General features: G+C 36.8%; 1 protein-coding gene across 1 annotated transcript in view; it reads left to right on the forward strand.

Annotated features, from left to right (window-relative positions):
• The window catches only part of TM9SF3 (transmembrane 9 superfamily member 3), a 77560-nt gene that overhangs the window by 42026 nt on the left and 21965 nt on the right, over positions 1 to 13569 (forward strand). Inside the window, exon 10 of the mRNA XM_057530947.1 lies at positions 12306 to 12445. Coding sequence (XP_057386930.1) covers positions 12306 to 12445 — 140 coding nt within the window. The remainder of the gene's footprint in view (positions 1 to 12305; positions 12446 to 13569) is intronic.

The following is a 13569-nucleotide window of genomic DNA, read 5'->3' on the forward strand; positions in this document are numbered from 1 at the left end:
TTGTTTCACTAAAATTATAAATTTTACCACTGTGTAAATGGGGTTTTAAATGCTAATATTCACTGTAACTTGCCTTTAGATAATTTAATAATTACTAATTATTCAAATACAATATCAGACTCTCTGCTGAGCCAGAGATGGTTTGTAAAATTGATATTTGGTGTATAAAAGACTGGCTGTTGGTGCTTAGCAGCCTTCTACAATGTCATGGTCTTAATTTGCATTCTAATTTGTAGTGAAGGAATGCTGAGTGAAGGGCATTCCACCGCCCTCAAGTTTTAATCAGGTGTGTGTTCTAACATTTTTTGCCTCTTTTTAAGAGTATCAGAACTTGTTTAGAACATGAAATTTAAGAATTGATGTGAATGTTTGACCTAGTTGTCCATTAAGTGTTTTAACTACTTAAACTTATATTTTAAGTTATTTGACTTGTTGACATTATGAAGGAAATGGTTATATATTCTCATAAACTCCATGGTTCTCAACCTTGGGTACACATTAGAATCACTTGGGAGTTTAAAAAATTTCAATGCCCAGGGCTTCATCCTATGCCAATTTATCTGTCCTGCTTTAAACCCAGTCTCTACTATTTACCTGATTCTAGTTCCCAGCATCTGAGGATGGATCTGTCAGCTGAAAAGCTCCCAGACCACATGTGTCTGAGAAGCTGCTTCTCCTACTATAATAGCCTAGTTTGAAAATCAGAGTCTTCAGATACTCTTATATGCTCTTCCTGAGGCCTTAGCTCATTCTGTCCCCCATTCCTTTGATCTCTTGGACATTGAGCCTCTTCTCTGGTGATCTTAGCTCTGGTTCTGTTTTCTCAGAGATTCCACAATTGAAGGCGTAATCCAGCTGTAGTCATAGTGACTTCAGCCTCTGTCTTGCCCTACAGAGGCACCAGAACAATGGGGATTTTGCCCACTTGGGATCTGGAGTCTTGTCAGAATACTGCTTTTGTCCCCAGGACTAGCCCAAGATAAGATTGAAAATGGTTGAAATTTGTCTCTGGACCCCAAATTCTCTGCTCATGTGTACGTGATTATACATAAAAAGCCATTAAATCCATGCCAGATTAAACTTGTTGAATAATAGTCAATGTTAGCAGGTTAATAAAGGTAAAAGAAGCATAAGTAGAGGGTGGTAGTGGTTATCTCAGCTAATGTCTAGTGTCCCAGGCTTAAGGCATGGTTCCTAGAGAGTATTACAAGACAATGTAAGAGAGCATTTAAATGAAATTTGGGGTCAAAGACTGTTCAGAGATGAACATACCTGTTTCTGAAGTTGGTGTGTTCTGGCAGAGGTACTATACAGAGAGTCAGAGAGAGTGTACTTCAAATTAAATTGAATCTGGTAAGGTAAAACCTTTTTCCTTTGGAATTTGTTCAGAAATGATTTAGGTGTTATACCCAGAGTTTTTGGTCCTATGAGAGTTTCTTGGGAATGAGGAAGGGTTTGCCAGGATATTCTGAAAAAAACATTTTAGGCATCAAGTCTTTTGTGGGTTGTAAATCTCAGATTCTTAATTTAATGTTATTGGAGGCTTTCAAAGGACAAAGAACCAGGTTGCAGAGTTTTAAACTCAGAGGCAAGGTAGCATAGAAACTAATAACCTTTCTCATCTAAATATTATTCAGCTCAGAATGCATTGATAAATCCTTGACTTATCATACTTTATGGTGTTGTCTCTTAATGGGTAGAATAGTTGATGGAGAAGTAACAGGGGTCATGAGCCATGTCATATTTGTCATCTTGAGGTTTGTTTTAGCTTGGGAGGGGAATCATCAGAAATAGGCCCTAGGTTTTAGGAAATCAGATTTCACAAATATTTGGGGAAATGCTCTCTCATGACCCAAGTCTTGGGCCATAACTGGGAAAATGGCTTGAGAATTTGAGGTTTTTGAAAAATGAAATTCATGGGGACTTCCCTGGTGGTCCAGTGGCTAAGACTGTGCACTTCCACTGCACAGGGTGCAGGTTTGACCCCTGATCAGGGAACTAGGATCCTGCATGCCGTGTGGCGTGCTGCTCTCCCCCCGCAAAAAAAGAAATTCATGATATATAATCAGAAATTAACACAATGAGGGAAAAATGGAGACAAAGATTAATGGATACATGCTATTTTGTGATCTCTCAAAGGCTGTGAGAAGAGTACAGTATACCTAAGTATAAAAGAATACCAAAGTCTATAAAAATAGTGTTAGAAAATCTCCATTTCCTAACCTGAACTCCTGACAAGTGCTAAGGCTAACAAAAGGATTTTGTAAAAATATTTTGATAGCAAGACCAAAGGCTCATTACATGGGATCAATGATGTAACAGAGTAAAAGAAGAATGGCTCTATCTCATTCTTTCTCTTTTTATTTTTCATCAAATAAAATAACCTTCAAACAAGAAAAGACAAGAGGAAATAATCCCTGATAAGAGGGAAGTGAAGCCTTAGATAAGGGGATTGATTGTACAGGAGTACCCAGCCACCTTAGCAGTAAGTTTAGTTGCTCATATAATGATCTTTTAGAGATACTGAGAGATCATGCTGATAAGTAATGCTTGAATAACTGTATACGACAGAGGCAAATTGTTTTTCTAGAAGGAAAATGAAGAAAGTGGATTCTCCCTTACAAAACATAGTGAACTTGATGTTGATGAGGCACAAGATTTTAGAATGTGTTATTAAAATTTACTTTTTAAGTCACAGGAAGTAATGAACATGAGGAACTATTACGGATTCATTAAAACAAAAATGCCAGAACAACTTCAGTTCCTCTCTTTGGTAGGTTTTAGCAAGACTAGAAGAACAAAAGAGTATAAATAAAGTATTATATCTTGTTGGACAAGATGGAGAAATGTGGGTAGAATAGTACAGTCAGGTAAACATGTAAATAATTATAGAATTAAAGTATTGGTATGATATTACCCATAATATGTCACATACTATCTTTTAGTAGAACATGACAGATATTCTTGACTTTGACCTATTCAAATCATTGTTGATGACATATAAAGGCACAGTGATCTGATGATTAAATTGAACAAGGACATGAGATGGGTGTGGGGCAGGGACTAGTAATATGGAATGATGAAGACGGCATCTAAAGTGATCTCAACTGACTGAAGTGATGTGACATATCTAACAAGATGAGTCATAGGAAGGACAGGTACATTTGCATAGCATTTTCTACTTTGCAAAACACTTTCACACCCCTAGTCTCACCTGGTTTTCAGAAGAACTCAAAGAGATAGAGATAGTGGTATGCATTATCGTGGTTTTACCAAGCAAAAAACTAGGATTCAGTTTTTCACTTGAAGTCACATTTTCTTTGTTGTGGTGCTGGTGGTGGTGATGATCTGTTTTAGTTTTTTTTTTCTTTTTTTCCTTTCTGCCTGGAATTCAGATTTATGCTGAGAGCAGTGAATGAAGAATGTTTTATGCCTTTTTCGGTCTGTATGTTTTTACAGCTGTATTGAGGTATAATTAACATATGATAAATTGTATCTATTTGAAGTGTGACAAGCTTTGATATATGTATATATTTGGGAAACAGTCGCCACAATTTAAAAAAAGGTATTTATCAAGTCCAGAAGTTTTGTTGTATACCTTTGTAATTTATCCCCTTTTCCTTCTCCTTCCTTCCCTCTTTCTTTTTTCTTTTTTTATCTATTTATTTATCTATCTATTTATTTATTTTTGGCTGCGTTGGGTCTTCGTTGCTGCGTGTGGGCTTTCTCTAATTGCTGCAAGCAGGGGCTACTCTTCGTTGCGGTGCGCAGGCTTCTCATTGCGGTGGCTTCTCTTTGTTGCGGAGCACGGGCTCTAGGCGCGCGGACTTTGGTAGTTGTGGCACGTGGGCTCAGTAGTTGTGGTGCACGGGCTTAGTTGCTCTGCGGCATGTGGGATCTTCCCAGACCAGGGCTCGAACCCGTGTCCCTTGAGTTGGCAGGCGGATTCTTAACCGCTATGCCACCAGGGAAGTCCCTCTCTTTCTTTCTTTCTTTTTCTTTTTTTACTTTAAAAATTTTCTTTTTCCCTTCCCTTTTTCATTCTCAGGTAACCACCGGTCTGCTCTCTGTCATCTTAGATTAGTTTGCATTACCTAGAATTTCATATAAGTAGAATCACACAGTATGATCTTTTTTTTTGTCTTTTTTCACTCAGAAAATTATTTTAAAAGTCTCTCGATGTTGTTGCATGTATTAATAGTTTTGTTCCTTTGTATTGCTCAGTAGTATTTTATTGCAAGGGAAGTACCACAGTTTGTTTATCCACTTACCCAGTAATGAACTTTTGAATTGTTTTCAGTTTTTGGCTATTACAAATCAAGCTGCTGTGATTATTCATATGTAAATCTTTGTGTGGACATATTTTTTGATTCTCTTGGATAAATAACTACAGTGTAATGACTGAGTCATATGATAGCTTAACTTTTCAAGAAGCTATTAAACTTTCCCAAAGTGGTTTTGCCATTTTACATTCCCACTAGCATTGTATTTATAAGAGTTCCAGTTGCTCCACATTATCTCCAGTACTTGATATGGTCAGTCTTTTTAGCCATTATAGTGGAAGTGTAGTGTTGTCTTATTGTGGTTTAAATTTGCATTTCCCTAATGACTAATGTTGAAGATATTTTTGTGTACTTATTTGCCATCCATATATATTCTTTAATGAATGTTTAAATCTTTTGCTTATTCTTTATAGGTTGTCTTGTTGAATGGTAAGAGTTCTTTACATATTGTAGATACTAGTCCTTTGTCTTATATGTAGCTTGCAAGTATATTCTCCCATTTTGTTGCTTGTCTTTTCATTCTCTTAAGAGTATCTCTTTTTTTTTATGGTTTTGCCCCACATCTGCTTGATATTAATCGGGCAAGATGGGGACATGGTTTTTTTTTTTTTTTTTTTTTTTAATTTATTTTTGGCTGTGCTGGGTCTTCGGTTCGTGCGAGGGCTTTCTCTAGTTGCGGCAAGCGGGGGCCACTCTTCATCGCGGTGCGGGGACCGCTCTTCATCGCGGCGCGCGGGCCTCCCACTATCGCGGCCCCTCCCGTTGCGGGGCACAGGCTCCAGACGCGCAGGCTCAGCAGTTGTGGCTCACGGGCCCAGCCGCTCCGCGGCATGTGGGATCCTCCCAGACCAGGGCTCGAACCCGTGTCCCCTGCATTAGCAGGCAGACTCTCAACCACTGCGCCACCAGGGAAGCCCTGGTTTTTTTTTTTTAATTAATTTATTTATTTTTGGCTGCGTTGGGTCTTCGTTGCTGCATGCGGGCTTTCTCTAGTTGCGGCGAGCAGAGGCTACTCTTCATTGTGGTGTGTGGGCTTCTCATTGTGGTGGCTTCTCTTTGTTGTGGAGCACGGGCTCTAGGTGCGTGGGCTTCAGTAGTTGTGGCACGCAGGCTCAGTAGTTGTGGCTCACAGGCTCTAGAGTGCAGGCTCAGTAATTGTGGCGCACAGGCTTAGTTGCTCCACGGCATGTGGGATCTTCCCAGACCAGGGCTCAAACCTATATCCCCTGCATTGGTAGGCAGATTCTCAACCACTGCTCCACCAGGGAAGTCCGAGAGTATCTTTTGAAGAGCAAAAGTTATTAATTTTGAAGTCCAATTTATTGATTTTTTTCCTTTTATGATTTGTACTTTTCTGTCCTTTTTAAGAAATCTTTTGCCAAATCAAAGATCAGTAAGTTTTCCTCATATGTTTTCTTCTAGAAATTTTATAGTTTTAGCTCTGAAATATAGGTCTATGATCCATTTGTAGTTTATTTTATATATTGTATGAGTTTAAGGGTCAAGGGGTTTTGTTTTGTTTTGTTTTGCTTATGGCTATTCATTTGTTCTAGCACCATTTGTTGAAAAGATTACCCTTTCTCCACTGAATTCCCTTAGCACTTTTATTGATAATCAATTGACCACATATCTATGTGGATCTGTTTCTGAACTTTTTTTTCTGTTGCATTGATTAATTTGTTTTTTGGGTTTTTTTGATGCCAGTATCACACTGTCTTGATTATTGTAGCTTTACAGTAAGTCTTGAAATCAATTCTTTTTCAGAGTTGTTTTGGATTTTTTAGGTTCTTTGCATTTCCATGTTAAGTTTAGAATTGGCTTGTCAATTTCTACAAAAAACCCTGGGGTTTTGATTAGGATTGCATTAAATCTATGGATCAATTTGGGAAGAATTCACATCTTAACATTATATTAAGTCTTTTGATTAATGAACACAGTATCTCTTGACTTATTTAGGTATCTTTACTTTTTCTTTGTAATGTTTTATAGATGTTAATGTTTAGGTTTTGTACAGCTTTTATTGAAATTACCCCTAAGTATTTCATATTTTTTATGCTATTTGTAAATGGTATTTTTTAAATTAAAAATTCTGATTGCTTGTTGCTAGTATATAGAAAAACGGTTGATTTTTGCATGTTGGCTTTGCATCCTGCACCTTTGCTAAACTCACTTATTAGTTCTAATTTCCTTTTTGTAGATTCCTGAAGATTTTTTTACATAGATTGTCATGTTGTCTGAGAATAAAGACAGTTTTATTTCTACCTTTCTAATCTGTATGCCTTTTATTTCTTTTTCTTGCCTTATTACACTGGCTAGAACCTCCAGTACAATGTTGAATAGAAGAGGTGAGAGCAGACTTCTTCTCTTGTTCCCAATCTTAGGGGGAAAGTATTCAGTCTTGTGCCATCAAGAAATATTACCTGTAGTTTTTTCATAGATGTCCTTAATCAAGTTGATGAAGTTCCCCTCTGTTCCTGGTTTGCTGAGTTTGTTTTATTGTGAAGGGAGGGTGGCTCTTGCAGTGATTTTTTTCTGCACCTTTTGAGATGATCTGTGATTTTTCTTTTTTTAGTCTGATAATATGGTGAACTGCATTGATTGATTATTGAATCTTAAACCAATCTTGCATTCCTTTGATAAACCTCAATTTGTTATGATGTATTATCCATTTTATATATAGCTGGATTCAATTTGCTAAAATTTGTTGCTTTTTGTTTTGAACCTATATTTACAAGAAATATTGATCTGCAATTTTCTTATAATGTCTTTTTTTATGGTTTTGGTAACAGGATAATGCTGGCATTATAGAATAAGTTTTTAGCTTCAAACCCAGTGTTTCTTCTATTACAGTATTGAAGTTGCCCAAGAAACAGAATGGGGAGTTATTAATTAGCATGTTGAAAATATCTATAAAATAGATAGGCTTCTTATAAGCCTTTGTGTTTAAGTTGGCAATGTCCTGATTGTTAGGTTGATTATTGTTGACGTGCTTAAATTGAAGCTAAATAATTTTTATATAGACATAAAGGCATAAAATGCATAAGGTAGAAAAGGAGTCATAAAAATTGCCTACTCTGAGCAAGTGTCAAGGAAATGCCTAAACATAATGACTGACAAGATGATATATTTTCTGACCATCACCTTACCTATAAGCAGTTACTGTCTATCATCCTCAGTAAAATTTATATCCTTTAGTATTCCATAATAGCCCATCTTAGGCTGCCTTTTCCCTTTCCATTCCCCTCACACCACAGATTTCCTTAGAAGGCCAGTCTGGAAATAAAGATAGAATAATAGTCACATTCTTGGTCTGTGACTGAGGTTGAGAATAGTTGACCAGTTGGTACATCTTTGGGGTATTAAGCAGTGATAGGCAGTACTTGTTTCTATCTTGTTCTCATTGTAGCTAGGGGAGGCCCTCAACCTGGAGTGAGTCCTTCCTTCCCCCATCCCTGTTTCCACTTTTCATTGGTCCATGAACAGAGGCTAGGAAGCTCTAGGGGTGGGCCCTGTGTTAGTCTGAGGTCCAGGGTTTTCACCAGTGTATTAGACTAATGTTTTTTTTTGGTTTTTGTTTTTAACATCTTTATTGGAGTATAATTGCTTTACAATGGTGTGTTAGTTTCTGCTTTATAACAAAGTGAATCAGTTATACATATACATATGTTCCCATATCTCTTCCCTCTTGTGTCTCCCTCCCTCCCACCCTCCCTATCCCACCCCCTAGGTGGTCACAAAGCACCAAGCTGATCTCCCTGTGCTATGCGACTGCTTCCCACTAGCTATCTATTTTACATGTGGTAGTGTATATATGTCCATGCCACTCTCTCACTTTGTCACAGCTTACCCTTCCCCCTCCCCATATCCTCAAGTCCATTCTCTAGTAGGTCTGTGTCTTTATTCCCGTCTTGCCCCTAGGTTCTTCATGACCTTTTTTTTTTTTAAGATTCCATATATATGTGTTAGCATACAGCACACGGTATTTGTTTTTCTCTTTCTGACTTACTTCACTCTGTATGACAGACTCTAGGTCCATCCATCTCACTACAAATAACTCAACCTGGAGTGAGTCCTTCCTTCCCCCGTCCCTGTTTTCACTTTTCATTGGTCCGTGAACAGAGGCTAGGAAGCTCTAGGGGTGGGCCCTGTATTAGTTTGAGTTCCAGGGTTTTCACCAGTGTATTAGACTAATGGTTTTTTAACTCTTAGTTGTTAAATTTCATTTTAAATGAAAGCTTAATGCAGAAGCCCAATAAACAAAACAGATACAAGCTTGATTCTGTTAGTATAAATAAATTTTGCAAATTCAATATTTTAACATTCTAAATTTAATGAGAGCAATAAAGTTGCGATGAATGCAGATCTAATACCAAGGGGTACAGGTAACATTCTTCTTCAGTAACCAGTTTGTTTGGTTGAATATCAGTATTGAGAAAAATCCTGACTTCTCGGATAATTTAGTTCCATGTGACTTTTTTTTTTTTTTTTTAATAGCTTGCCTTGCAGTCTCAGTGTATTTTTCAAGTAAACTCATCCAGAACTTGGACATAAAGGAGTAGGAAATTGGTTTCACAGTTCAGTCACTAACAGTTTCTAACAAACTGCTTACATTTTTTATCATGTATTAAAAAGTCAGGAAAAGGGGAAAAAATTAAATGCTAAACAGTTGGTATTGTGTTGATGAGACCATTTATAGGTTCCTTTGTTGACTGCTGTTATGCTTTGATTAAGCACACAAGGCAAGATATGCCCTCATTTCACCTGCCACTTAATTGCTTGTGACATGCATGTGCTGTAGTGCATTTGCTTTTAAAGCTTTTAGTGAGCAAATATGTGCAGGCCTGAATTGGGTTGGGGTGGAGGATGGGGAGGGAGAACAAAAGACCAGTGTAGCATTACAAGCCTTCCTAATCAATGACACGTTTACTAGGAGTCCAAATATATACACAGAGATAGCAGGAGAAAATTTATTTTGAGGTTTGCATGAAAATGAGTTAACATGATTGTGAGATCTCCAGTTATTAATATTTGGTATAGAACTAATTTGAGTGTGTATATTTTTATTACACTTAAAAATATTCTTTTTAAAAAACTATTTTCAAAAGGATATTCAAATCAGATGCTTGTGGAATTCCTGAAACTCTTCAGCAGGACCTGAGGTTCTGTGGAACAGTTTGAAGACCACTCTGCTAGACCATTGTCATTCCACATAGGAATGTTTTCTCCAGCTTCTCTTCAATCCTTATTTGAAATTAGAATTCTGGTAAATTAAGGGGAAAATACATAGGTCTCTATCACAGTGTGTTAATATTTATGAGTTTTATATGCTTAATGATAGCAAAATAATAATTTAAAAAGCAATCAACAATGAATAACAAAAATTGAGACAGAATTCACCCCCCAAATATGAGGTATGTGTAATTCACAATATATCCTAGTATTTAAAATATCTTTAAAATGTCTGCTTATTTTTTATGTTTCACATATTCTTGTTATTTATATGGGCAAAAATTCATATTATTAACAGGTCTAAACTGAGACACCAATGATTTGCGTTCCTAAGTCTGAGCTTTAAAATGGAATTTCAAACTCTCTTAACTCTCATACATTTATACAAGTTTTACCTGAAAGGAAGATGATAATACTCTTTGGCTTGTTTAACACACACAGCACACATAAGGATATAATGAAGATGTAGAGTTTTCACAATGTTGCTTCAAAATAGATTTTTTCCTTCTCATGTGATCACTGTGGATTTTCTACCCCACACCTCTTCATTTCTCTCAGTCAGTTTCTTCACAGTTTTCATTCAGCTTTTCTCTCACTTTTACTTTTTTTTTTTCCCCCATCAAGGTACATTTTATTGAGTTTTTTTTTTTAATTTTTTAATTTTATTTTTTTATACAGCAGGTTCTTATTAGTCATCAATTTTATACACATCAGTGTATACATGTCAATCCCAATTGCCCAGTTCAACACACCACCATCCCCAGCCCCCCGGCACTTTCCCCCCTTGGTGTCCATACATTTGTTCTCTACATCTGTGTCTCAACTTCTGCCCTGGAAACCAGTTCATCTGTACCATTTTTCTAGGTTCCACATACATGCGTTAATATACGATATTTGTTTTTCTCTTTCTGACTTACTTGACTCTGTATGACAGTCTCTAGATCCATCCACGTCTCAACAAATGACTCAGTTTCGTTCCTTTTTATGGCTGAGTGATATTCCATTGTATATATGTACCACAACTTCTTTTTTTTAAAATTAATTAATTTATTTTATATTTATTTTTGGCTGTGTTGGGTCTTTGTTGCTGCGCACGGGCTTTCTCTAGTTGTGGCGAGAGGAGGCTACTCTTCGTTGCGGTGCGTGGGCTTCTCATTGTGGTGGCTTCTCTTGTTGTGGAGCACTGGCTCTAGGCGCGTGGGCTTCAGTAGTTGCAGCACATGGGCTCAGTAGTTGTGGCTCGCGGGCTCTAGAGCGCAGGCTCAATAGTTGTGGCGCACGGGCTTAGTTGCTGCACGGCATGTGGGATCTTCCCAGACCAGAGCTCGAACCCGTGTCCCCTGCATTGGCAGGCGGATTCTTAACCACTGCGCCACCCAGGAAGTCCCTGTACCACAACTTGTTTATCCATTCGTCTGTTGATGAGCATTTAGGTTGCTTCCATGACCTGGCTATTGTAAATTGTGCTGCAATGAACATTGGGGTGCATGTGTCTTTTTAATGATGGTTTTCTCTGGGTATATGCCCAGTAGTGGGATTGCTGGGTCATATGGTAGTTCTAGTTTTAGTTTTTTAAGGAACCTCCATACTGTTCTCCATAGTGGCTGTATCAATTTACATTCCCACCAACAGTGCAAGAGGGTTCCCTTTTCTCCACACCCTCTCCAGCATTTGTTGTTTGTAGATTTTCTGATGTTGCCCATTCTAACTGGTGTGAGGTGATACCTCGTGGTAGTTTTGATTTGCATTTCTCTAATAATTAGTGATGTTGAGCAGCTTTTCATGTGCTTCTTGGCCATCTGTATGTCTTCTTTGGAGAAATGTCTATTTAGGTCTTCTGCCCATTTTTGGATTGGGTTGTTTGTTTCTTTAATATTGAGCTGCATCTCGCTTTTACATTTGATATATTAGAACCCCAAAATGTATAATTGAAAGAGATCTTAGAGGTGATTCAGTCCTATTCCAGTTTTTGAAGTTCAGAGTGAAATAATCCTAACCAGATGCTGGCTGGAAAAGAGCTTGAGTGTGTCTCCTTGAGTGTACAGATTTATATAAAGAAACAAAATCACAAAAATAAATTTATTTATTTATTAACTAACCACTTTGGTTCTAGAATCTCTGTGTGGTCTTCCCTGTAACTTTAGACTTTGAATTACTAATTGGCAGAAAAATACTCATTTTATTTTAGTAATATACATATGTACATAAATAGTGATATTCTTCTATTTTTAAGATCCTATGGCACTGTAGAATAGAAACGAGCAGACAGATTGAGACAGGCAGATCTGAATTGAAATATTAGTTCAGCCACCTACTAATTGTGTGATCATGGGAAGTTACTTAGCCTCTCTAAGTCTCATTTTCTTCATCTGTAAAGTAGAAAAATAACATGTATAAAGGTCCTTATGCATATTAGGAGCTCAATGAAGTGTAGGCAAGTAAATAAGTTGGTTATAATGATAAAAGATAAAGGATATGTTAAAAGCATGACAGCTGAAAGTGTAAGGAGAGGAAAAAGGACTGTAGTAGGGACAGTATGGAAGAATAGGAAAAATTGGGAACTACAGTAGATAGGAAACAGTTCAACTTGTATTTAGTTTAATTCTAATATTTTAAAGCACATTCTTTTCCTATTGCCATTAGTATATATTCTGCACAATTTTAACCCTTATTGAACTTAAACATTTTCTCTTGTGATCAAATTGTATTTAAATTTTTAAGTGTCGTTTTTACTTGTTTTTATTAGTGTTATTGTTCTCTGAGTAATCACACATATTTTAATTTAATTTACAGGTGGCCGTTTGTTGCATCTGTTTTTTTGTTATCCTTCCTCTAAATCTTGTTGGTACAATACTTGGCCGAAATCTGTCAGGTCAGCCGAACTTTCCGTGTCGTGTCAATGCTGTGCCTCGTCCCATACCGGAGAAAAAATGGTAAAGAGAATGCTAAATTTTATGTGATTGCTTCTCACAGTATATAAATTCCTAAGGCTATTATGTATACATAATTTTTAGAATTGGCATGTATTTATAAGTTTAAACTTAAGAATTTGTCTTTTTACTTTTTCCTTCAATTTATATTGCTAGGAGTAGTAATAAATGATATGCTTATTTCACTTTTTTGAATATTGGTGCCATTTACAGAGAAATCAAATGCTTTGGTAAGTACACTAGTGCATAGAGGTGGGTGGGACCTAAAGCGGCAGCCGTTGTATAACTGCAGTCTATAACCAGATTTGACCTGCTGCCTGTTTTCATAAATAAAATTTTGTTGGAATATAGCCCTGCCTGTTTGTTGACATATTGTCTGTGACTGCTTTTACAGGGTGGCATCAAAGTTGAGTAGTTATGACAGAGACCATATCACCTGCAAAACCTGAAATACTTACTATCTGAACCTTTACAGAAAAAGATTGCCAACCCCTGGCTTCTAATTTCACTTTCCTTTCCAGATATTTTATTATTCGAAACAACATTGACTTATAGCCATAGATTTTGTATCAATTGAGAGAGGAATTAGTATTGAGACCAATTATAATTTACTGACCTATGTTCTTTACCTTCACTTCTGGGATAGTATAGAATCTCTCAAATACATTTTTCACATTTTATGCACAAAATGTATTTTTGAGGATCTCCCATAATTCAAGATTTCATCCTGACAAAGGATGACAGGTATTTCTGTTTAACAGCTAAAGCGATTCTTCTATTGCAATAGTGTAAGCATAGTTTATAGTTCATTTGACCATTCAGCTTTGAAATAGTGATTCTTGATGGATTTTTAACTTGAGGTTTGTATTTTTTCAACTTTTGGACATAAAGTGAGATGTCACTAATATGTTTATGTTTCTAATTTTCATAATTCAAATTTGAACAAAATGTGAACTCATTATATGTTTTGCCTTTTAAGATTAGTAAATTGAGGACTTCCCCAGCAGTCCAGTGGTTAAGACTCCACCCTTCTACTGCAGGGGGGTGCGGGTTCGATCCCTAGTCAGGGAACTAAGATCCCACGTGCCGCACGGCGCAGCCAAAAAAATAAAAATAAATAAATAAAT

This window comes from Balaenoptera acutorostrata, chromosome 16, assembly GCF_949987535.1.
Source record: "Balaenoptera acutorostrata chromosome 16, mBalAcu1.1, whole genome shotgun sequence".
In the NCBI taxonomy this organism is placed as follows: domain Eukaryota; kingdom Metazoa; phylum Chordata; class Mammalia; order Artiodactyla; family Balaenopteridae; genus Balaenoptera; species Balaenoptera acutorostrata.